This window comes from Passer domesticus, chromosome 1, assembly GCF_036417665.1.
Source record: "Passer domesticus isolate bPasDom1 chromosome 1, bPasDom1.hap1, whole genome shotgun sequence".
NCBI classification, from domain to species: domain Eukaryota; kingdom Metazoa; phylum Chordata; class Aves; order Passeriformes; family Passeridae; genus Passer; species Passer domesticus.
In genome coordinates, this window is record NC_087474.1 from 6,479,282 (window position 1) to 6,505,213 (window position 25,932).

General features: G+C 42.1%; 1 protein-coding gene across 2 annotated transcripts in view; it reads left to right on the plus strand.

Annotated features, from left to right (window-relative positions):
* Window positions 1-25,932, plus strand: part of DPP6 (dipeptidyl peptidase like 6) — a 539,077-nt gene that overhangs the window by 55,017 nt on the left and 458,128 nt on the right. Inside the window, exon 1 of one of the 2 annotated variants that reach the window (XM_064433370.1) lies at window positions 4,623-4,867. The exons of the other annotated variant lie outside the window; for it this stretch is intronic. Coding sequence (XP_064289440.1) covers window positions 4,817-4,867 — 51 coding nt within the window. The 5' untranslated portion in view covers window positions 4,623-4,816. Of the gene's footprint in view, window positions 1-4,622; window positions 4,868-25,932 lie in introns of those variants that run through there. 2 annotated transcript variants of the gene reach the window in all.

Here is a 25,932-nt window from a genome sequence, read left to right on the forward strand (position 1 = left end):
CAAGTTGAAACAAGAAGAGTTCAGACTGAATACAGGGGAAATTTTATCCCTGTGAGAACAGTCAGCCTTTAGAACAGGTTGCCTAGTGAGGCTGTGCAGTCCCAGCTCCTGCAGGGTTTCAAGACATGGCAAAGCTCTGAGCAACCTGGTCTGACCTCAGAGCTGACACTAATTCAGCAGGAGGCTGGGGTGGAAACTTCCTAAGCTGCTTCCATTCCGAGTGATGTCTGATCTCGAGCCTTTGGGATAGATTCCTCTCAGCATTTCTACTGGAAATCACCAAATTTCATGGATGCTTGACAGAAAGTGCTGATCAGCTCAGACTGTGGGACCAGTGAAGGGAAGAAGATGTTAATCATGTGATAAAACAATGTGCTGGGGAGCTGGCTCTGGTGGGATGCAGAGGATGGGGAGAACTCAGAGCAGAAGAGAAATATGGCTTAGCCCAATCTGAGAGAACACAGCCTTGAAATTGGTTTTGGACAGAAGCCTGGGCATAGGCTTGTGGCATCAAGATGACAAGGAGAAGACAGGATGCTCACAAAAGGGTCTGACTGAGAAGAAAAAGCCATTTGTTGCATTTTGAAAACACAAATACTTTTATTGGAGACAGTAAAAAGTAACCTTAAATTAAGGAGAGGAAGTGAAATCCTGATGCTCTTAAAACTGTCTCAGTACAACTGTTGCATTTGTCTGTGGTCTTACATCCTTAAAAGATTTTTCTTTCAAAATATTGAAAAAAGGAATGTCTGTGCTCTGCAGCCAGCTAATACATTGTGAAATTAATTCTTTCCTTCTATTCAGAAGGACTGTTCCTAGGCTTGTTTAGAGAGTCAGGAGAGCCAGCATCAAATGCATTGAAAGGGTTTTATTTGATAAAATAAATTCTCCCAGTCTCTTATCAATGTGGCTTTAAATAAAGTATTGTGAATAGGATGTAAGCATTGTAGCCTGTGTTCCTTCTCAGATAAAGAAAGTCAGCCTCAGAGTACTGAAACTCACAAAGGATAGAATATCTATGAGGCTTTATTTTTTTTTCCTAGATCTCATTCTGTGAGAGATGTAAGAAAAGCACATTTTCTCAAAATGGCCTATAAAAATGTTGGTGGATGAAGATGCCATGTTGGTGTTGTCATAGTACCTGAGGTACCGAGGCTATCTCTAGATCAGATTTAAAATGAAAACTTTCTGATTTCCCAGGGTTTTCCTCCTGTTATACACCTTAGATACAAATGGACAGATTGAAAAAAAAATACCCTTTTTGTACAGGGGTTTCACTTCAGACCCTGCTTTTAAGATGCAGCTGGGTCTGGGCCAAATCTTCCCACATTCATATCAAAAGTAAATGTACTGGCAAAGGAGGTGCACTGAGACTAAACTGAGGAAGGCAAAAGTAATGAATTTTCACATTTTCCCTCTGAGAAAAAGCCTGATATGATGAAGGAATTTGTTCATGTTTTATTGAGGTTTCCTGGGCTAGATCTCTAGTCTTAAATACGGAGGCTTTTTAGCTGCTTAAATCATACAATTTTATTGAGTCCCAGGATGATTGTCTGTCCTTCCACATCATTCAAAGGAAGCAAAATAAAAAATATGTTCCCTACAGAAATGCAGAAGAAATACCAGATCATCTTTCTGCATTCACCATGTCACTTCCTAATCATAAAAAACTTGATTCCTTGTTCAGTGTGAGTATTTGTTGCAGCTCCAGTGAATTTCCATTAAAATGACATGGAGAACATCCATCAAGAAGAAAAGCTCAAAAGATGTCTGAATGGTGGATGACCAAGGAGTCCAGTCAGATTAATGCGCTTGAGGGAGTTATGTGGTGGGCAACTTGTAGCTGCCCTAGAAGTCCCAAATCTGAAGGACAATGTCACTGACTGAACAGAATCACCTGGCCACAGCCTGAGGTAGAAATCTGCAGCACAGCTTAGTGTCACACTTCTAGATCTGAGACCAAGTCTTGGCTGTTCCATCAGCCAAGCACGGTTCAGGAGTGAAAATTACCAGCCATGATCAGTACAACCTGAACTCTCTGGGAACACGAGGGATGTAGTTTTGGAGTAATCTTAGAAAACAACAGACAAATCATTTGTTAAAGAGACGTTTTCATCTGTAACTGTCCAGGGTGCTGCAGTGATCCTTCAGGCTGGAAGAGGCCTCAGGAAGTCTCCAGCCCAACATCCTGCTCAGAACAAGGTCCTCTCACATCAGACCAGGATGACCAGGGCTTTTTCCACTCAGATTTGGAAACTTCCAAGGATGGACTCTGGTCATAAAACTACCAGAGTTTTCACTATGTCTTTTCTCAAAGTGTCAAATGTGTCAGAAAATAAGAATTAAAAGCTGTAAACAAGAATTCTCTCTTGTAAGGTGTTTGGCATTTTTCCACAACATCATCAGTGTCATTTGGCACAACACATAAAAACATTTTTGTTTCCTGCTTCTGGAAATCTCTGGATTATTGGGTCAGCCTTCAATGGCAGAAGTGGAAACACAGTAATGTATAAATTCCAGCCAAATGGACCCTGGTTGATGTTTAATAAAAGAAAAAGCCCTGGATATTGTCAGTGGTAAACTAAGCATTTTGCCAGTAATCTCAACTTTAAACAAAGCTGTTTTAATCAAGATAATTGCTACTTTTATGCCAATAGTGCATAAATTAAATATGAAATGAAAATAAGAGATAAACACTGCAACTGCATTATGACAAATCTGAGGTAAAAATATCCAAAACCCCACTACTGCCAGAGTTCAATGTATGGTAAGTATTTCTATTGGTGTATGAAGTCATGCAGGAGGCAAATGGGACTATTAACAGTCAAGCACAGATATAGTTTGCATTTGTACATAATTAAAACACCTAAGGGTAAAAACTGAGATGGAAGAGGATCTGCCTGATAAAACACCAAAATTAAAATAAAGAAATTGAGACCAGAGTTTGAGGAACATAATGAAGAACTTCCTGCTGAAAATGCATCTTGCATAAGGTATAAACCATTCCCAAATAAAGACAAGATCTTCAAGTGAGGGGTGGCATTTTTGTAATACAAAAGCTCTCAAAGGTACCAGTGTCACCTTCCACTGGCACGTCCCATGAGTGTCCTGGAGCCTTACTTCTCCCATTACCACCATTTCTGAGATGCCTGCTTAATGTCTTGGGTGAGATTTTGTATTTAAATATCTTTCAGCAGCTGGGTGGCTTGAAGAAATCTAGAATGTGAGCAACACTCTGACATTGCACAGGTTGTGTCCTATATCTAGTGAACACCCATTGCCTATGAGGATCCTGCAAACTGTGAAGGAGCAGAGTTCAAAGTGCTACAGATGAGCATAAAATAAGGATGCATAGACACGTCTGCAGTTCCCTCCTAAGAAAGAAAGAAAGAAAGAAAGAAAGAAAGAAAGAAAGCTTTTGGTTTAGCCATTGGCTTGGTTAAACCTTGGATGATAAGAAGAGTTCCTGCTTTTTCTTCTTGGTTTCCCTTCTCAGATATTAAGCAAATAACTTCTCAGTTTCTTCTCTCCTTTTGGGTGAGCAACATGCAAAGCAGCCCTATTCCTGTGAAATCAATGGGCACCTAATTCTCCTGAAATGTAATTACTTCTGGTGCATCAGGGAGGGACAAGAGACACCACACTCCACAAGGATTATTTTTCTGTGTGCAAGCTGAGGTGTAAACCTCTGGGATGTGTGGCAAGGCTCTGTCCCTGGAAAGCTGCACCAAGGCGGGAGGGAGCACAAGGGCAGCAGGACAGCACCGTCTGCCACCTGTGGGGCAGCGCAGCTGAGGGACTGCAGTGACAGCCGAGGGAAGCCTCTCACACGTGTGGGCACCGCTGGAAAGGCACAGAGGCCACGGCCGGGTTCGTCTGCAGCCCGCCGCGGGCAATGCCCTTGGCTTTGCATTTCCCGTGCGGGAACGGAGCTCCGGCATCCCCCTGCCCGCTCCTGCGGCGTGCCGAGGGCTCGCCTCGGATCCCAATTCCTGGCGCTGGGACAAGTGCCTGGCAGCTCCTCATCCCCCGGCAGCGTCCTGCGGGCTGGCAGCGGAGGGTCCGGGGCTGCGGGGCCGGGGCGCAGCCATGGAAACGCGCCGAGCATCCCCCGCTCCCCGCGGCAGCGCCGTGCTATTCCCCACCCTCCCTGCACCAGCCGTGGCCTGGCCGGGGCCGGCTCAGCCGGTGAACAGTTAACGCCGGAGAGGCGGCTCCTCTCCCCACACCCTCTCCGTTCCTGTTGTAAAAAGCGTGTGTAACCCCCCCGGGGAGAGCGGCGAGCCGGGCACGGCCAGCGGAGGGGGCGACAGCCCCTCCGCCTACTCCAGCTCCCCTCTTTTTTATTTATTGCCTCCCCACCCTCGCTTTTTCTGCAAGTGCCCTGCGGGGTGGGCCCGGGGCGGCGGCCGGGCATGGCCGGGGCGGGGGGCGTGTGTGCGGCTCCCTCCTGCCCACCCCGCCCCGCCGGCTCCCGCAGGGCAAAACCTGGAGCCGGCTGCTGACAGAGCTGGGTGCCCCCGCTGCTCCCGCCTCGCCTCTCTGACAGGGGTGCTTTATTTTTATTGCCTTTTTTTTTTTTTTTTTTTTTTTTTTCCTCCTCGGCTTTCGGTCAAAAGGAAAAATATATATTGAAAAAGGGTGGGGAAGGAAAAGATAGCAAGCAGGCACCCTCCCCCTCCGCTGCTCGTAGTCCCCTCCACTCCACACCAAAAAGAGCCATCGCAAGTGCACGCCAGTTCTTCACTAAAGTGATCCAGCCGCTGGATTAAGTAACTCTCGGGGAACAGCACACGCACGCACACACTCGGCAACAATGAAGGAAAAGGCAATGTTTCAAACGGCTAAAATGCAAGGGAACATGCTGGTAAGTGGCTGCTGCTGGCGCCTCCGGTGACTGCGAGTAAGTGTCGGGGCTCCCGGCTCGCTCGGCGCTGCGGAGCCCCCGCCGTGGGGCTGGGCTGCCCGGGCAGCCAGGACAGGCGGCTTTGCTTCGTGCCCCTGCCCCGCGTGGTGTCCGTGCCCCCGCCGAAGGGGCTCGCGGGGGATTTGGGGCTGCTGGGGCGTCCCCCTTTGCCGGGGGAGAGGGGCGCGGGGCTCGCTGGGGCTCCGCGCCCCGGCACGGACAACTTCGCCAAGTTGATGACCACGGTGTGTGTGTGTGCGTGAGCTGGGGGCTGTGCGGGCTGCCTCGCCTTTCCCCCGGCATTACTACTGGAAACATTTGTCTTCGTGCCATTAAAAAAAAAAAAAGAAAAGAAAAAAAAAAACAGCCTTACTCAGGATGCCTTTCCAATAATCCCCCTCCTCCCTTAAGGAAAAAATAAAAGCATCCAGCTGCTCTGCCGGAAGAAGTGCTGGTTGCCATCTTGTGCTGATGGAAATATATTGGTGTGTTTTGCCTGCTGGCTTGACCCGCTGGGGGCGGCGGGGCTGGGGGTGCCGGGGCCCCGCATGCGGCGCCTCCGCAGCCGGGAGGAGCTCGCTGCGGCGGGGCGGGGGTGCACCGCAGGCTGCGAGAGGCTTCGGGGCTCTTCGCCTTAAAACCAACTCGTTTCATATAACCTGAAGCTCGTAAAGGGTACCTGTTGGTCTCCTGTCCCCTCTCTGCTCAGGCAGAGCGCTCCTGTCTGTGTTTTGCCTCCCCTGTGAGGGGAAATGCTAATATTTAATACAAAGGTAGTATCTGTTTCTCTCATGCCTTCTGTTGATGTGTTCAACAAGCAGGCAAAGTATTCACTATCCTTTAATCAAGTTCTATAGTAAAATGCTTTGCTGGCTTTTTAAGGAAGTGCCTCCTTTTCCAACTCCAATAATATTGCTTTTTCCAGCAGTGGTGTTTAAAAGGAAGGTGCAATGCTATGTGACCTGTGAATTCAAGTAAGGGAACTGAACAGGAACTTCTACAAACATTTTTTTTCCAAGGGAATTGCACAGCATGTGTGGTTGCAGTATGATCCTTTTATTGTGCTTTTTAAAAGCCTGGGAAATATCTAGTGCTGGAACTTTTTCAATGTGGAAGAATTTAGATTACTATCTGCTTAAGCTACTCATCCTAGTAGTCATTATAGCCTTTGGTTAGGATGTTGTCTATCAGTAAGAAAAATAATCAACCAGCTGAGATGACATTGTTTGATTCAAGTACAGGGTGAGCCTAATTCACATACACAGAATGTGTAAAATCACAGAATTAAAAACAACCTCTTGCACATTTTCCTTGCTGGTCTCTGAAGTCAGGGCATGAGGAGCAGGCAGGGATTCCCCCATTGCCACTCAGCACAGGGCTGGAGCTTCTGCTGGGATTTCTGCCTGGTGCTTCTGTGAGTGGCAAAATGGATCCACATCTCCACAGCTCTGCAGGATGAGCAAAGGCTGGGAGATCGATCTGCACTCAGGGCTGGGTACCAGGGGCTGCCCACAACTCCAGCCTTCAGCCACAGACAATAGTTTTTGCCTCTGACTCAGACAGGAGCAGAATATGGTCCTTCAGGCTGCTAAGTCACAGTTACTTCTGTCACTTGGGGCAGCCTCCCTGGACTTGAATGCAAGGTTTTCCTATGGAGACCTCATTTTTGAGGCACTGGGCATCAAATTTAAAGACAGACAAACTGTTACATTTGATTTTGGTAGGGGAGACAGGTGGTTTATTTAGATAATGTCTGTTTTTATGGGCCACCACAACTACACACCTGGTTTCTGTGTTAGTCTGGTCTGTGGTCGCAGCTGGATCTGTAGTTTGTTTAAGCAAGAATCAGGTTTAGGTGAATATTTGAGCTCTAAGATACTTGAATAGATTTTATATTTCTGCAAGATAGTATTTAGCAGACCTCATTCTGAAAACTGAGGTAGACTTTGGATGGAAGTTCCAACAAGTTAAGCCTAATACTTTCTCCTTTCCTTAAGCTGTTGTTTAAAAATAGTATTTTTGCTATTGTATCACTTTTGTTACAATTAAAATTAGAATTCTGAACTACTCATGTCAAATCCTGTGCTGTGGATGTCCTGCCTCAGATATCTGGCAGTGATTGAGGATACAGGGTCAGGGTGTGTGGAATCCCAGAAGGTGCATTACAGTGTGCCCTGCAGTGCCTCAGCAGAATTCAGTCATTGAAAATTCCAAGCCCACCATGACTTTTTTTTGTTTGTTTGTTTTCTGGCAGTTTTGCTGTTGCTTAGAATCCTGACAAGCTTCTAACTATGTATTGATTTATCTTCTCTTTAAAAATCTTTGTTAAATTGAGCTATTTCATTCCTAAAATGATGTGACAGCAGGTGATAATACTGACACACTGGTCCCTGGCCATGCAGTGGACTCTTTTTAAGTGTGGCAATAGCTCATGGAGTCACTACACCTGTGATTTCTTTATTACCTAATTAGACCAGCAAAAAACGAAGCCATTCTTGTGACACTGAGATATATGTTTTTATCCCTGTGGCAGTATTTTATCAGGGCTTTGTTTGGTTTGGTGTTTTTTTTTTAAACAACAGCATTTACCTGGAAAGGTGCCTATTCTTATTTTACTGCTGTATTTCCCATTCATCATTTGAGCCTGGGAATGCAACTTACAGAAATGGCTCAGGCTCTTACAATGGGATTTCTCTTAATTCTACATAAAAGCTGTAGGGAGTGATTAATACAGTGGTTTCTCCTAGTAAGAACTGACATACCCTTGAGTTTTCCACTGTGTATTTGAAGTTAACATGCAACAATATGGTATGGAGAGAAATGTTTATCACTTTTGGAAGTAAATTTAATGCACTTGCATTTTATCCTAACTTTAGGTACAGCTATATAAATTATTTCATTAAAATATTCCAGACTTCTTCCTCACATGTCCAGTTGTCAGGTCAAGGAGAATAATGCCAACTACATGTTTTATTCTATACTTCCCTGTGTCTCCCCAGGGTCTGATCTATCATGTAAACAGGCTTTTTGTTTGGATTTTTTTGATGGATATGCAAAAAAATGTATCCAAAAGAGCTGTGTGGAAGAGGGCCTTTTCTGTAACACCAGATTCTTCACTTACACTCACTCATGAAAATCCCAATTTGTTAGAGGTACAATTGTAGCAAGGGTAAAAAGGAGCTACTGCCTTTGGTTGTAGACAATCAGATGAATGGGAACAATGGGCTTGGAGGGGTACAGAAGGGTCTTGAAGGCACATTTATGTGCTGTGTGTGAGCAGGCTCTTACTTTGGCACACTTAGTGGTCAGTGGAAGCTGTGAGCACCCTGCTGTATCTATGTGTGTTAGAAGGATATTGCTGTGAAACTCCTGTTCTGAATTTCAGTCTAACCTGCAGTTGCTCAATTGTTTGGAAGCCACCAAGAGAAACCATGGTGGATGTGTCATGTTTCTGCTTTACTCTGATGAAAAAATCTATGAATAGGGCAAAAGAGACAGCTCAGGTTCAATGAGAGGAGTTAAAGGAGAGTCTGGAGATTTAGATTTTCAGTTTGACCATTTAAATGCCAACTCTGATAGCTGCAGTTCCGATGTACATATAAAAAACCCAAATAAAATAAGCACCGTGGCAACTGTTATCTCCTCAGAAGTCTGCTAGCACCTCTGAGGCTTCAGAGACCACAAGAGTACAATTGACATGAAGACTAAGCTACTCTGTCATCCCAGGAGTGCTCCTGCTCTTCCTTGAGAAACACGACTCTGGTGCCTCTCAGGAGCAATAAATTCTTGCTAAAATAAATAAGACTTTGGTGTTCCACTGTGATTTCCCTTATTTGCCATAATTTACCTACAGGTGTGTTTCTTGCAGTGTTCAATCACATGGCACTGAAACAGAGTGAAATTCTTCTCAGCCAAAAATGCAGTTTTCCTAACAAGGGCTAAAGAAGCAAGGTAAAGATTATTATTTTTTTTAAATTATCACACTGAAGTGGTGGAGTTTGTGATCCAGTGCAGCTCCCTGCTACTTTAGTCTTTCCTATGTCTTATATTCAGCTTGACTTAGAAGCCAGATGCAATCCAGATTTTGTGTACTATTCCTTCGTTGTTTGCTACCTCAGCTGAAACACAGGGAGCTCCCAAACCAAAGGCAAGGGAACTGTGGTAGCAGTTCCCAGGTGAGCTATCATGAGTTCAGCTGAAGTTTAAAGCCAGGCAGGAATTCAATTGCTGATACTACAGCAAGAATTGCAGCAAAAAAAAAAAAAATCTTTGGCACTGTGGCTGCTTAGTGAAAGGCAAGTTATGTTTTGAGGACTGTGACATTCTGGTATCATTTCTGGGTCAGGCGTAAAGGGAAACAAAGGTTCCCCTTTGTTATTTGCAGCAGGTGTACAGTCCATAGGAGGTGCTGGAATTTTTTCATTGTGGGAAAGCCGTAAGATATGTTGAAACTGTTTTAATATCAGGTTGCTAGTTGGTGGAAATCAGGAGTCTTTTTACATTTAAGATGGGATGGCAGAGGGCTCCACAAGCTTTGTAGGATCCTAATATTTTCCATATAATGTAGTGTCCTTTTAGATACATCCTTATTTAGGAGATAGAGACGTCCAAAGCCTGGAATTATAAAGGATCCACTAAAGTTGCAGGACCTATGAGAAATACAAGGTGCCAGGCTATCTCAGAAAAACTTTGGGAGCTGTGGGAAGTACTACACATTGCTGGCTCTTTATTTAGCACTGTGAGATTGAAGGAGGACATGTGGTCTAACTCTAATTTTCACTGTCAGAAGGGTTCAAAATCTTGAATCTGATAGTGCTCCTCACACCTGCATCTTTTTCTTCAGTGTTCCTCAGCAGCTTCTCTGGTCTTTATTATGCAAGGAAAAAGGTGCACTTTGTGTTAATTTCTCCCTTCCTCCTCTGAGTTGTCTGACTTTTCACAGGACAGTCTATCCCCTCCCTCTCTTTCTGAATATTTTCACTGCTGTCCCAAAGAGTAAAAGAGGAGAAGTTGAAGGGACTGTTATGATTTTAGTGAATGACAGCTGAGTAGGTGGCTGTAGAGCCCTGAGCAGCAACAGAGCCACAGAGCTGTCTGTGCAGCTGGGAAGACAGCATTTGTATTTGAGAGGTTACATTTATTCATTAATGAAGTCTGGATTTGCTTGTTAAGATAAATACCTAAAATGTAAGTTTTGTAGATGTTGATGGCCTGAGGCTTTATTTGATGAGGAGAGTTTCTCTTTCTGCACTGTGGAATGAGTCTTTCAACTGCCAGCAGATACTACACAGCACGTTTCAAGTGTCACTCTTGCATATCTCAGAGGTCTCACTTCTTGGCAGAGATTTGCACTCTCAGTATTTGCCTAACTGATTATGTAAAGGGGAAGGCAATAGAGCACCATGCCCCAAGAACACCTCTGGTTTGTACACAACACTTAGTACCAACAGGGTCTTTAATGCAGCTGACAAAGACAAAGCAAGATTCAAAGCTGGAAGTTGGAGTTAGAGCATTCCAAACTAGAAGATAAAGTGCCTGGTTTTTACAGTGAAGGTGATGAACTGCTGGAACAGACTCCATGGGAGTGTGGTAATTCTTCATTAGAACAAGATGGGCATAGGATTCCTCTGACTAAACACTGGCTTCTTCAGTATAGACATTTATATCTAAGTTAGTCAGCCTGGGCTCTCTCTACAAATTAGTCAGTGGAGTCTGGGCCATGATTCATCCCATCTTCATGTAGATTGTAAAATGGGCCACAGTACCTGCACTCTGAAATGCCAACTTCTCTCCATTGACTCAAGGAATTATGGGGTACAAGCTGAACCATAAACATCTACCCTGCAGATAGCTAAGTGATGAGTCTGTCTGTTGCTTAAACATAGTCACAGATATTCCAGAGCATCCCCAGTGAAACTAAGAACCCTTTCCAGCCTCCTCTGTTACAACAGGCAAAAACTACTCTGCACGTCTGCCCAGGGTTTGTCAACTGCATCTGCAGTAGCATGTGAAGATAAATGAACTCCACACTGGGAGCTTTGCTTTTCTGCAAGCTTGTGCAGAAGCAGATCCAGTCTCCCAGCAGCACAGCCCAGCTGCAGCAGGAGAGGAGCTCCATCTCAGCAAGATGCCATGCTGTAGCAGAAAGCTCTTGGTCTGTAGTTTGTATAAACTGAGCTGTCCTAGAGCATTATAACGCACCCTTGGCTTTAAAATTATATAATCCAAATGGTTTAATGTCATCGCAAGTGCAATATGAGAATTTATTCTTCTAGGTCTGTGTTTGCATGTGTGCTGTCTGTACAGTATTGTACTACACAGTGACTCACGTGAGATTAACAAGCAAAGCCCATTTATTAAATTGTTTTATGTACTCTAAATCTCATGTAATCCACTAATGCATAATGCTGTCACTTAGTAAGCTTGGCATTCCTTCCCAATGGAGCATTGCATTTAGCAAGTTCTCATAGCATTCAGTCCTTTTGAAAAGGCTGCAGTTGAGAATGCAATTTTAAAAATAAATCTAAACTATTAGAGCCTGAATGCTTACAATACACAGAGACCCAACTGTAGCATGCATTCACCTGTAGATTGCATAGATTCTCTATCCCCTCAAGGAGACTGTACAAACAGAGCTTGCATTGTAGCATGCATAGTTTGCTTTTGCAGTGTCCTCTTGCCCTTGGAGCAGATTGTCAAGTTTATGTCTAAATTCTGCTTTTGCAAAAACTGGCTTTGTGCATCTGTGGAGATATTGGTGAGGTCTTGGGAATTTCTGGAGCACCTGTAAGGTTTATGCTGTGCTCTGGGAAGAAGTGTGTGTCTTGCTGGTGATTTCTGAGCACAACATTTTCCCTGTGGGTTCAGTATGCCCAGCAATATCCTCTTCATCACTGCAGAGGTGAAGAGTGGGAGCAGAAGCAGTGGAATTGCCTGTCATATCTTGATCAGGGGGAGAATTATTGTGTGTGTAACTGGATTTGTGTCCAACCCTCAATTGTAAATTGGTGGTTCTCAAGTTGCACACTTGCAAGACACAATAGAAGAGTTGCAAACTCTGTGCATCTCTAGGAACTGGCTCAGGAATTTGTTTGTGGGAAGGCCTTTTTCATAGTGTGCCTCTGTTTCTATGAAATATTCCCACCATCTCATGCCTAATCACTATGGAATGATGATTTAAGGGGTTATCCTGAGATGCACACAAATGCCCAGTCAAAACAAGTATGAGAAAAGAAACATTTCAAGAGAGTGGATGAGCTGCAGTGGTGAACATTGCACATACAGGTCAAGCACTGGATGGCAAACAGACTGGTCAATGCTGGGGAAAATCCCTCTCAAGTTACAGGGAATACTGGCCAGGAGATTTTGTCAACTCAGGCAAGTGTAGACAGACTTGGCATGAATTCCAGTCACATATTGCATAGCCTCATTCTGTAGTCATTATTCAGCACTTACTCAAGCAAAACTTTTGCCAAACTTAATGGGTTTACTACTCCTGTTGAAATGAGTAAGACTTTTGTCTGAGGCTCAGGTGCTTTCAGATCTGGGTCTCAACACATAACCCAGCTATGTTCTGTGTCACCAGGGATTTTCAGTAATTTTTAAAAGGTAACAACAGTGAAAGACACTGCTGCTGACAAGAGAAAAATAAAACGGGTGAACTGCATGGTAAGAAAGCAAGCAGAAGAAAAGAAGAGTGAGGTGGTTAAGACAGGCACTCTGTGTATTTTATTTCATCTCATTTTATAAATTGTCCTCCATGTAGAGCCCCATGAGCTGCTCCATCAGCTGCTCCCCAGGGCATGCTACGTGCCTGCACTTCTGCTTATGTTTGTTTTCAGTGATGATGTTAAACTAGAAAATATGCTGAAAATGAAACATTTTTATTTCTTTATCATTTGGGACTGACGTTATTAAAAACATGGAGAAAAATTTAAATTATAGCTTGGCATGTTTTCTGTAAATACTGAGTAGTTTTCTGCAGCCTATGATATAACCAAAGTAACCTAGAAATAAGCTTGTATTGCTTTTTTTCTAGTCCCTAATTATAAGGATGTAAAAAAATATGCTCATAATAATGCCTTCTCATCTGGCTCTGAGGGGGCTGAAAGTACCACTTAGGAAGATCTAGTCTGTAAAGCAAGTGATTGTAATGCAGGAGTATGACTATTCATGAGCTCTGAGTTTATTGACTCTGTTAAAAACTGGATCTGTGGTCTACATGAAGGATGTATAAAATGCTGTCGGTATCAGAAATTAATTGTAGTTCATATCAGTATGACTGAGCCTTTCCTGATCTCACTGTTTAGAGTTTTTTTCCCAGGGAAGAGAAGTTCATGTTATATTCTCTGTTTGAGTTATTCTCTGTGCATTTTATTTCATTTGCATTAACTGTGTACATCTACATTTGTAATGCATTAAAAACATCCTTAACGATGGTCCATTTTGGTTGGATTTGGCCATTAGGAATCAAAATCTGTAAAAGATTCTAGAAAGTTTAAAATTAAAATTTGCTCTTCTCTGTTCTAGTATCTTGGGTTTTATAGATATGCCTTGATTTGTTTTTTGGGTTTTTTAATGAAGAGAATATTTCTCACTATTTTCCTACTCAAATTTTAACAGAATTGCAGTCATGGTAGGGAAACGAGACTGTTGTAATATCTAAGGGTAGCAAATAAATCATATGCTACAGCAATTAAAGCAAAAATCGCGTCCTCCAGAGGCGTGCTCCTTGTTATGTTCCCTGTTCAGCATCGTACTTAAGCACCTGTTTAACATTAATGGTAAGCATATGCTTAAATGTTTCTGCTGACTTGGGAGTTATGAGAAGCCTGCCTTGCACACACAATAGTTGAACAGCCCATTTTCCATCTGTGTGCGAGCCCAGAGCGTGGTGCTAGCTGAGCATTTTCCAGGTTAATTAGATTGGCATAACAAGATCCCTGGTGGACTCTGTGCAGCCATCAGCTCTTCTGTGCTCTCTGGCTATCAGGAGCTCTGCTTCGAGTTGTGCATCTTGTGCTGGTAACTGAAACAGAATATTGCACTCTATTTCACCAGTGTGCTCAAATGGAAACAGAATTGAATGGATTGCAAGTGCACCATAAATACAAATTTGGCTCTATATTGCTAGCATGAATGTGGTGCATCCTTCAAATGCACGGTGTCTACCAAGGACTATTTATTCTACAGAGCTACCAATAATGGTTATGCTTTCATGAATTATGCATGTGTTTGTCCTTAAACCTCACCTGGATGTGATATGGAGTGTTTAAGATTTGAAGCTGGCTGTACGTATAAATTGCAGATATTTTTCATAAAGTATAAAGTCCTTACAGGTTTCTTTGTGATATTAGAATCTGTCGTGCTTGTGTCTACAATAAAAAAAAAATGGAATCAAAAGAATTCTAATTCCATACAGGAGAAAAAAGAGAGCTTGATGCTCAAGAGTCTCTCAAGAAAAGGCAAAATTATGTGAAGTCAAAGGTGATCTATTCATCTATTCAATAAAGTAAGTAAGATGAGATGGAGGCAGAGAAATCCGTCTAGAGAAAAATAAGGGGTTATTGTAGGAATAAGGGAGTTATTATTTACCAAATGTGGGGGCATTCTGACCCCAAAGAATGCCTAGAAGCAACTTGCCAAAGTGTAAAAATGTAGCACTGAGCATCACATTATCTATTCTGGTCTTCTGATGGATTGAAATGAGGAGAAAGAGCACCGGCTTTCAGGGAGATATTAAATAGATGCGGAGGAGTGTGATCATTTTACCTCAACTCAGTGGCACAAAATTTAGCTTTTCAGTATTTTCAGAGAGTGACTGCCTTGGTTTCCTCTAAAGTTTCCCCTGTTCTCACCATTTATACTGTTCTACCGTTTTTAAATTTCTGGTTTCTAGAGAGTTCCCTAGTATTTAATGTTCACATTCAGATACATTGTTTTGTTGGTTTTAGCCTACTCCCTTGAGCTTTTTAAGAGTTATACGCTAGTGAAATATTACATATTAACAGTGCCAAAACATTGAGACAAAGTGGACTAATTTGCAGAATGGTGACAAATGGCTGTAGTGCACTCCTGAGCTCTCTGCTTCCGGCTGTGGTGAAGAGGACGTTATGAATAGATGTGACTGCAGAAAGGCAGAACAATGGAAAGACTGGGAGGCTTTGGGCATTTTGCACTTGTGTAAGGGGAAGCTTTCAATCTTTGAATCTATCCTAAACAGATAGTTATTGATGGCTGCTAACATTCATTGCCTGCTCATTCATTTTTGGGTGCTGTGGGAAGAACAGAGCCCCAGCTGAATAAGAAATTGCCTTGAACCACTTTGTGACCACTCAGGCACTCTCTAGAGGTGGATGTGCATCCACTTTGCACATCACTTGGCAGGAACCTCCTTTGTTCCCAAATGGCTTTGTTGTTACTGGAATTGAAATAAATTCCATGGGGTTTTTTTTCAGCTTGAAGGACAGGATTCAGTCCTAAAAAGTTATTTTGCTCAGTGATGTGTGAATGTGTGTTTGTATCTTGCAGGGGTTGAGGCTACAAGGCTACCTGAGACAAGGCTAGATCAGAGTAGGAAGGAGAAGAGATGCGTCCTAAGTGTGCACAGTCTCTGTGGGGAAGGCTCTGGAACGGGCTGTCTTTGTGAACTGTGCCTTTTGCAGGGAGCTAGCAACACTGCTTAGAAGGCAGCTTGGAAACACAGATGCTCAAATCCTGGTTTCTGGAGTGAAATGAAGAGCGAGTTAAATTTGTAGTCAGGACACGTTCAGTCTCCACTTGTGGATAGAGCCCACATATCAAGGGATGTTGCAGTTGAAGAATATCAAGAACTTGCAACTCATAGGGTTGGAGGATACAAAGTCTAGTTCCAAGCTGTCTAAAGAAACTGTAGCACAACATCTTTTTTATTGGTGTATGCTGGAGAAATTCTGCTTGAGGCTAGGAGAGTCCATAGGATCACAAAAGCTAAGCCCAGTAAACACATTTGCTATTTGAAAAGTGAATTCATTCATTTCTATTGTGCCTTGTAAATGTGTCAGACTGGCACATTCACTCTGCTGAATTCTGTATCTTGTGCTTTCTCCTTTTGGAGATTCTCATGGTAAGCTGGTTTTCCTCTCATGTAACTAAACATGTGGAGACTTGTAGCAGAAATACGAACATTGAACGAAGTACAGATGCAAATATGTCTCTGAAAACACTGGAAAAAACAGTGAAATAAGTGTGAGAAGAATGACATGTGGTGATAATAGAGAACATTGTCCCCAGCAATAAAGCTGAGCAATGTGCTGTACTGTCAAGCCCAAAAAAGTCACAGTACAGACATCTCTCCAGCACAAGACCTCGCTTTCTAAGGACACTAAAGGGCCACAAGGTACTAGCACATTGTGTGTATGATGACAATTCTTTCCCTGTTATGCCAACAGGGACCTACACCAGCTGAACAAATGTTTATTTTTCACACAAACTCCATATAAACAAAATCAGCTACTGACCTGCAACCTCACTAAGACTCAGGAATGCCTAAGTAGGCAAGATTTGGAAGCAAAGGATCAGCTGTTCTCAACTGCTGAGTCATAAAAATTATAAAAGATATGCCAAAAAACTAACTTCTCATTACCAGTGAAGAAAAAACTGAGTGTTGTGATGAGAACTTAATAGTTGATAACCCTTTTCTGCCATGACACGTGCAAATCATCTCAGCCAGACAACCTGAACACACATCTCAGTGCACTTGACAGAGTGATGGATGAACTCTGAGAGAGAGGGAGAGAATGAGTGCGTGGATAAACCACCATATTCAAATTTTGCTAATAAATACCATTTTCTTCCATATGGTACTGCAGTGGAGCTTATTACACTAATTTCACACATGCTCAGAAATAGATGTCAGTCATTTGCTGAATGCTAACAACAAGGACCTGTGCTTTGTGGTAGGCCACATATGATATGGGAATGGGGGAAGGTCTCATCTCCTAATCTCCCCAGCCATGAGACGGCACTTGTGCCACTGAAAGATGTGGCTGGAAAAGATGAGAGCAGGCAGTTGGGGGCTGTGAAAATCCAGTGATGGAATGTGTTCAAATAATGAAGCCAAGTGTGTTTCCAAATGTCTGAGTCTGTCATGCCTGCATCATTACCTTTATCAATCAAATCTGTAATTTCATCAAGAAATTAAATTGGCTTTGTTTGACAGGATTTATTTTCCAGAAATCTATATGGAGTAACATTAATTATACTGCTATCCTTTAATTCTTTATTAATTAACTCCCATTTCAGCTTCACAACTTTTCTATTCTTAGGCAGTCCTTTTAAAGGAAGACTAACCAAGACATATCATTTCTGTGGGTAAATAGGGCATTAATTTTGGAAAGGCTGGTTGTAAATGCTGTAAATCATGAGAGTAAAACCAGCAAGGGTGAAGAGGAGATGCAGGGAAACACTTTATGATACGAGGTGAGACGGAGCACCATCAGCAAGAAAGTCCATTTGAGAATCTGCGGCATCAGTGAAACGGAGTGTACACATCCGTGAGAGGACAGGGGAGTGTGAGGCAGAGAGAATGGTTATCAGGGGAAGTCCTAAAGAATGGTATTGTTTGTTACACACTGTTTGCAAGCAGTAGGAATGTATGCTGAAGGTGTGAGGAGAGGCAAAAATGGTATTGGTGATTCTGTAGAGAAACAAGTTAATGAAGGGAAGAAAAGCATTAACAATTAACTACAGCAAGGACAGACTGGGGTGAGAAGCAAAGGAATATTGATGGAGTTCTGTGTGTGCTGTGCTGGAGTGGAAGTGTATGTCATACAATCTGACTGGAAAGCCTGTGCCACATTGCTTTGATATGGAGCAACTTAAGGAGTTGTTAATGCAAATGTGTCCTGCCTCGGGGAGAAAAGTAAGTCTAGAGATTTGACTGTAAACTAGAGTAAAGACTAACCTGTGGTAATGAAATGTAAAGTGTCTGATCAAAATTCAGCACGTTAATCTGAACTGTAAATCTTTTATGTGAATGTGTCACTTGAGCCCCATAGTCTACGTAGTTTCTCCTCACAGTGTATGTTGCCCTTGATGTCCATAGTGACTGCAGAGTGTGGTAACATTTCACTGTTCCCACTTTGTTTGTCTGCCAAAGCTGCATGGAGTCAAGGCTTTAAAAGTTTCCTGACCACTGGAGGCTCCAGGGTGTGCAAGACAACTGTGATTTGTTGAATTGTAGGGCTTTGGCATGGGATTGAGGGAGTGAGATATTAACCACTGGGCATTGCATTTGAGCTAGTCATAAAAAATGAAATTTAAAGGAAACCCCTTGTTTAAATGCCAAGAGGTAAAATGCTGGGTGCTGAGCAGGGGCCACTGTGGTATCCTTAGCTTATGTCCTTTGGAGAAGCAGCATCCTGCAATGAATACACTTGGATTGGCACAACACTTTTGAATTTAGAGGGAATATGATAGTGGTTTCCTGTGTGACCTTGGACAAATCTCCTGCTGCTGCCATATACAGGATAGCTGGGTTCCTGCAGGGCAGCTCTACCACTTCCTTCTGGGGGAACCACATCCTGCCTGGAGCTTCTCACTGGGCTTTACCTTCCTTTCCCATTTGTTGAGTAAGGTTGATAATTCCTTCCATTCCCTTTCTTTCTAAGTTTTGACTGTGGAATTTAAACTCCCATAATATCCATTTGTATTTGTTCAGTACGTAAACTGTGTCATGTGCTAAATTTAAGTGGTTTTCTATAATTAAGATTACATTAAATGATACAAATGTCATTGATCTATTGAATATACAGTGCTCAATAAGGGATGATAGGAATCTGTAAATCCATACAATACTGGTTAGGCTACTTGTAGAACAGGTTTATATCAAATTACAAAGAAAACTGACGATAATGTCTTCTCTCCATGTCCGTGTTTGGGGCTGGGTCAAGGTTTTAGTATGAACCAAAGCAGAATTTGTCACAGATAGTTCACAGAAGCTAACTTTTTCTACTGAATTAGACAATAACCTATGTATTAGTAATAAAAAAATTGGTAATATTTCAGTTGATAAGAAAATTCTGGCAGGTAGTGGAGTCTAGTAAAAAATTTCCAAATCAAATATTTCTTTCTGTATTTTTGCCATTAACCTCATTTAGGAACATTATGGTTTTGATAATGCAGTGCTTAGAAAAAGATGAATTAGAGCACTCTGTCAAAATCTGATATCTGAAAAAAACCCCACTTTGAAATTAAATCCTTGATGGTTGTTTACTTTTATGTTATATAAATAATATGTGGAAAATTAATTATTTCAGTTTTAATAAAATGAGGGTTTGATTGATGGGAATTGGTTTTGTTTACTGGGAAGGTTCAACAGTCCTTGTTTTCATCTTGCTTTGGAAAGAAAACAAATATTGAAATAATTTTTCTGCTAAATGGAGATTTAATTTCCGCTTCTCACCTCGGTTTTGCTTTTTAGCACATAATTTTCCCATCCATCTACAGCCTGCCAATACCATTAAAATATATTGTAAATTGAGTTGACTGAAAAAAAACATTTTAAAATATAAGCTATTAGTCTGTTCTTAATTCCTCCTTTACTTATGCAAGACCACAATCTGCATTCACAACCACTTTAATATTCAACATGGTGTTTCTAGCCTGATTTGACTCCTTTCAGGTTGTCGGTAGGGATAAAGTGAGAAGAATTTAGACGAGAACTGCCTACAGAATGGAAAGTTTTTGTGAGATGCCTGGTTTCTCTGTCTTCATCAGAAAGAGAGATGCTATTTGAGATCTGTAATGGGTGTGCATAACTTCCTTTGTGTTGAGGCCCCAGAGAGTCATTACAGCTTTTACAATAAGAATGTGATAGCTCCTTTGCAACCATGAATATTGCTTTAAAAATGTACTTTCAAAGTCACTCATTGCCAAGAGTGCACTACTGAGTGCTGCAAGCATCCCTAAAGTCCTTGGTGTCAACCATTGGTTGGTTTCAAGCAGAGCATTCTAAGATCTCCAAATGGACAAAATTTTCTAACAAGCCTGGATGGATCCAAATCCAATTTGGGATAATCATTCTGATGCTGGCAGCACCCATTTAGATCTTGGTTCTCCATGCATATCATATAGAGTTGTGTCTTTTAAGATGAGCAGAGAGAGGGAAATGATGCCCAAGGTGAAACCACAGTACATAAAGACACTCTTTATCCTGTTTTCAAGTAACCACTGGCAGTGAATCTGGGTCAGGCAGCTGCTCTGAGCACCATGTTCCTATGACTAATCTAATATCATCCCAGACCTGCTTGGATAGATCTACCAGAGCTGCTGTCACACCCTGACTACATTTAAACTTGGCCTTGATTACAGTCCCCACTCTTTCTAAATACAGTTTATTCTGTCCTTGTTTGCCTTGTTAAATCTGCTGAGATGTGTGTCTTGGCTTTAGACAAACAGATCCTAGAGAAATGCTATCTCTTAGGGTAATCCTTATTCCATAGCAGATTTGCCTGGGTGGTGGGGTGTGGTCTGTGTTTGTGGTGAGAGATCCCAGTGTCCCAGGGCAGCCATCAGCAATCTGCAAGAATGGTAGCAACTGATCCAAAAATGACTCGTGCATGAAAGCTTGGAGATTGGCCAGGAGATTTGCTGTCTTTTTATAAAGGAGACCCTTCAAAGTTTATGCTATATGTCATATGAGCTCCTTCAGAAGGAAATAAAAGAAAAACGAAGAGAAGGACTGAAGCATAGCACTCAATTATTTGAAGTTAATATGCAAAGGATTAGTGGTTGAATTACTGTTTCAGTTCTTGCAGTGTTGTTGCTCTTTACCTGGACTGTGTGATTCTAAATCATTGTCTAACATAACTCTATTAAAGCATTAGTAACAAAGCTTTTAGCTGTAGTTCTAACCTTCTTTTTCTCCCCAGCATGGATGATCTAGCTTCCACACTTTCCTTTCTTCAGGCCTTTTCTGTGATCACAAATGTACTGTGGGATGAAAGTCATGCCCTCCTCATGGTTTATGTCTCTGTACCGTTACAGTACTATGGTATATGTAGGTCATAGGTTTATTTTGCTGGGAGACGCAGACAGTCTTTTGAACTTCAACAGGAGAGAATTTGGATGACTGTGGTGTTCCTATTTCTTGCTGTTTTTTTGTTTGTTTGTTTGTTTTGGTTTTTTTTCTTTTTTTTTTCTTTTTATTTTTTTTTTTCCACTCAGCAATGTGACCAGGAGCACTTCAGTACATATTTTTGCAAAATGCAATTGATAAATATTGAATCCAAAGCACTGGATTTTGCTGTTGGCAGTGTAGGTGCATATTTTTGTACACTCTGTCATGAAATTTGGATGCCAACTGCTATTGAAACTGAGGTGATGGGGCTTTTTAAAAAATCAGAACTGATACATCATCGTAAAGGTGCAGTGTATAAGGACCTTGTATTTCTAGCCATGCTGTCTGCAGTCTTCTATGTTGCAATGACAAGAGTTCCGGGCTATTACTGGACTGACCCAAATAGACTAAAGGATGGTTTTGTTGCAGAGAAGGTTTTTGTTTCCTTTAGAATTTTTGTTTCTTCCCCAGCACTGCACAGCAGAGGCTCATGGGGCTGTGAGTATGCTGGTGTGATCTATAAATGACCCTGATTATCACTTTCATAAATGACTCTGAATTTTCCAACCAAATTACCAATGAAGTGAAAGGCATTGAACAAGATTTTTAATTATAACAAATGGAATCTGTGCTCTCTAATCAGATTTTTTTACAGGTGGCTATTATTCATTGCTAAAAGTTAGAGCAATTAAACTTCAGACAGTCGTTGGGCAGATTATATAAAAGAATCACTTAATTTGAAGGCTTGGGTATTGGTTTGTTGGTTTTTGTTTGTCTTTTGAGTTTTTTTTAAATTACTGTCTCTAGTGGAAACTCACAGTATATTGATTTTTCAAACCTACCTAAAGGTGAAGTATTAAGAGTTGTGCCAAAACAGCTACTACAGGCGTTACTGTTATAGACTTGCAAACTTGAACAAAATTAATGTTGTGTCTTGATTTTGTGAGACAGTAAAAGTAGTAGAAGGCAATATGGGGGTTTCTATTATTTTTTCATCTTAGCGTGTCTTTCAGGATCTCAATTTTCTATCTACCTCTGAGATGACAATACCATGTCCTTTTTTCTTTTCATATATGTCAAAGCTAACTGCTTGCCTGTCAGATAAGAGTGGAGGGGGTATCTATTCTGCCTCTTTTGGAGATGAGGGCATTCTGGACCAACACTGAGGGTAGATGTGCCCTCTTGGTTCAGTCTGCAGCTGGCTGCTGATGCAGTTTGATCCTGCTTTGAAGAATAAGGTATATGGCTCCTTTGTAACATATTTGTGGCAGGGCTTTGCAGCTACATTGGTACAAAAAAGTCTCTATTTCTGCAAATTTTCTCTAATGGTCCTCATTGTGTCTATGTTCAGCCATTTGTAAAGTGGGCAACTTAACATTTGTCTGTCACATGGGAGTATTGTTCAGCTTGCTGAGGGGTAACTTAAAAAGCATTTAGAGATCCTTGGATGACAGACGCTATAAAAAAATACTGATTCTTTGCACTCTTTCACCGCTCTTCTTGTCCATTTTAAGTCCAGCTCAGCACTTACAGCAAGATGTCAGCTTTGCTGCCTTTGTGGAGACATAGCATTTTTATTCACCACACACGCACAAACAATGCCTCTAGAAATTAAGAATAAAGGCACTGAATCCTGAGTATATTTAACTGACAACAGCGTGCACCAAGAAGGTGCTTCTACACCCAGGTTGAATATTACAATAATTCCTCCTCAGCCTTTTTTTTTTATAGCAGCAAGGAAGAAACCCAAGGCTGTAATGTAATTGTGATTCCCTTCAGGCCTTGGACATTTGGAATCACAGAATCAACTCATTACTTAAGTGAGCTTTGAGTGATGAGCTTTGAAGGATGAGCATCCTTTTTAAAGGATAACACTTGCTGCTTAGTCGAACGTTTTCCAAAAGCCTTGATGAGATTTGAATGCCTGGTTCTCCGGAAATAGAATAATCCTCCAAGTGGCCTGGAAAAGCCCAGCCTGAACACTGTGCTTTCAGAACAACCTGTTCTGTGCTATCTTCCCTGCTGAATCTGAATTCAAAGGCGTTTCTTTGGACGGGCTTTTGGCAAAGCTTAAAATCCTGTGGGAGAGAGTAGACGGTGAGGGATTGAGCATTGTCCATGGTGCTGGACTCTGTCCGTGGTTCTGGGTGCTGTCCATGTTGCTGGGGCGCTGTCCGCGGTGCTGGGGCTCTGTCTGCGGTGCTGGGGCACTGCCCATGGTGCTGGCATTGTCTGCAGTGCTGAGTGCTGTCCACAGTGCTGGACACTGTCTGTAGTGCCACATGCTGTCCATAGTGCTGGGACATTGTCCGGGGTGCTGGGTAACTGTCCACAGTGCTGGGCACTGTCCGTGGTGCTGGGGCATTGGCCATGGTGCTGGGGTGCTGTCCACGGTGTTGGCATGCTGTCCATTGTGCTGGGTGCTGTCAGCCGTGCTGAACACTGTCCATGGTGTCAGGGAACTGTCCTGGGTCCTGGGGCATTATCCCTGGTGCCAGGAGCTGTCCATGGTGCTAGGCTCTGTCCTTGGTCCTGGGCGCTGCCTGCCGCCGGCAGAGAGGATGGCTGAGCCTGTCCTCAGCACATTGCTGTGCCAGTGCCTGCCCCACTCCCTGGTTTTCAGCCCACAGACCTCAGTCCTCTTCTTGAGAGTCAGCACACGGCGATTCATTTGGCACTGATTCATTTGTTTGTAGTGGAATCCTTGTGCACAGAACGGTAAAGAGGCTTGCTCCAAAAGTACCACAAGAATGGCATCTTCTTAAAATGTGGCCACAATTAGGCATGTAGGAGCTAGGATGAAAGCACTACTATTCTCTGCCTTGTTCCTTATCAGAGTGTTGTAAACAATAAGGGACAACTATACAAGATCACCTGTCTCTTCTTATTTCTGTTTGGCCACTGTCAGAGACCATCTATGTGGGGATCTTCAGCAAAGTTCATCTGAGAAGTTGTGGATTCTCTATCCCTGGAACTGTTCAGTGGGAGGTTGGATGATCTCTGAGCAGTCTGGTCTAGTGCAAAGTGTCCCTGCACATAGCAAGAAGGTTGGAACAAGATGATCTTTAAAGTCCTTTCCACCCCAAGCCATTCTATCATTCTGTGAATTAAGTAAAAAGTTTTCAGTTGGCTATTTAAGCCACACAGAACTCTCATTCAGAACTAAAATAGCCTTCATTTTACTTTGTTTATTTTACTCATGAAGTGGATTAAGCTAAATTAAATTAAAAGCATTTAATTCCATAAGGGACCATCTTTGCAAGTTCCTTATGTGGCGTAACTTGTCCTTCTACAAAGTAAATTTACATGTAGCATTCCAAGAATCTTAGGGTACACAGCTCTTTAGCCTTTATCAAGAAAGCCTTTATTTGCTGTTTGATAATATACTTTGAAAGTGTTTAAACTTACAATGAACAAGGGCACTTACAATGAACTGTTCACTGGGAGAATTGACATGGAACAGCAAATGGACTGTGAATTCCTAGTTTAGTATATTGTAGCTTTCCCTCCATATAGACAAAGCAGGTTCTGTCGAGGTCTCTAAGTATTTTCTGTGGAATTTAAGACCCTCAGTTCTGCTTAGAAACATGATAGTCACAGATTCATAAAGTGAAGTTGGAATCTGAGGCCTAATTTAGCAGGAAATACCATGCACGTGCTTAGCTTTAAATACAGAGATACTTTGATTGACTGGTTAAGAATTGCCCTGAATCAGAGCCAAAGTGCTGTGGCTTTTTGTGACATTTATATGGCTTCAGGATATGGATGTTCAATGAAAACTTCAATGACATTGTTCCTTAATAATTCAGAACTCCCGATTTTTCTTTAGAATTAATATCATTCTGGATGATACAATCATTCTGCAAATTTGAGACCTGGCTCTATAAGGATTTGTTTAAAGGAAGTGGCTTACAGATAGCAGTTTTATTACAGGCAGAAGAAGCAGGCTGTAAACTCTCTTTTTTTTTTTTTTAATTGAAGTTACTTGTCTTTTATTAAAGCCATTTTAAAGCAATTTTTTTAGTTTCCTGGGAAACAGTGGTGTGCTTTCCAGCAATCTGTATTTTGCAAGACCTCACCTGAAGTACTGTGTTTTGATCAGATCCTGAGCACAAGAGAGATGTGCAGCTGTTGGAGGGAGTTCAGAGGAAGCCACAGATGCTCAGAGGGCTGGAGCACCACTCCTGAAAAGACAGACTGAGAGAGTTGGAATTTTTTGTATTGGAGAAGAGAAGGCTCTGGACAGACCTTAGAGATACTTCCAGTGCTAGGGCTGAGTGACAGCTGGAGAAGGACTTTTGAAAAAGGCATGTAGTGATGAAAAAAGAGGTTATGGATTTAAACTGGAAAAACACAGGTTTAGATTGGATATTGGAAAGAAATTCTTCACTGTGAGGGCGGTGAGGTCCTGGAACTGGTTTTCCAGAGAATCTTTGGATGCCCCATCCCTGGCAGTGCTCAGGGACAGGCTGCATGGAGCTCTGAGCAACTTGGTCTAGTGGAAGGTGTCCCTGCCCATGGCCGGGGGATTGGATTAAAATGATTTCTAGGGTCTTTCCAACACTTTGCCTCTGTAAAGAAATCCTCCACCACTAGTCCTCTTATTTGTTTAAAAATGAAAAATAGCATTTTTGTAATTTAAAATAATGTTTTGAAACATGAAAAATAACTTAAAAACTGTAAGAACTTATTTAGACATTTGAAAATGCCTAGTATGAATGACTGTTTCTCTTGAGTGTCATTGAAATAGCACAGAGAAAAAAATCTGTTTGTTGTCCCAGAATTCCTGCAGAATAATGGAAAGCAGATGCAAAGACCATAATTACCTGAGATATGAGGGTTCTGCCAGCTTGTGTTTAGGAAGCATGAAGTATACCTCAAGAAGGAAGAATTTTGTTTAATGCATATATATTATTCACTGCTGTTA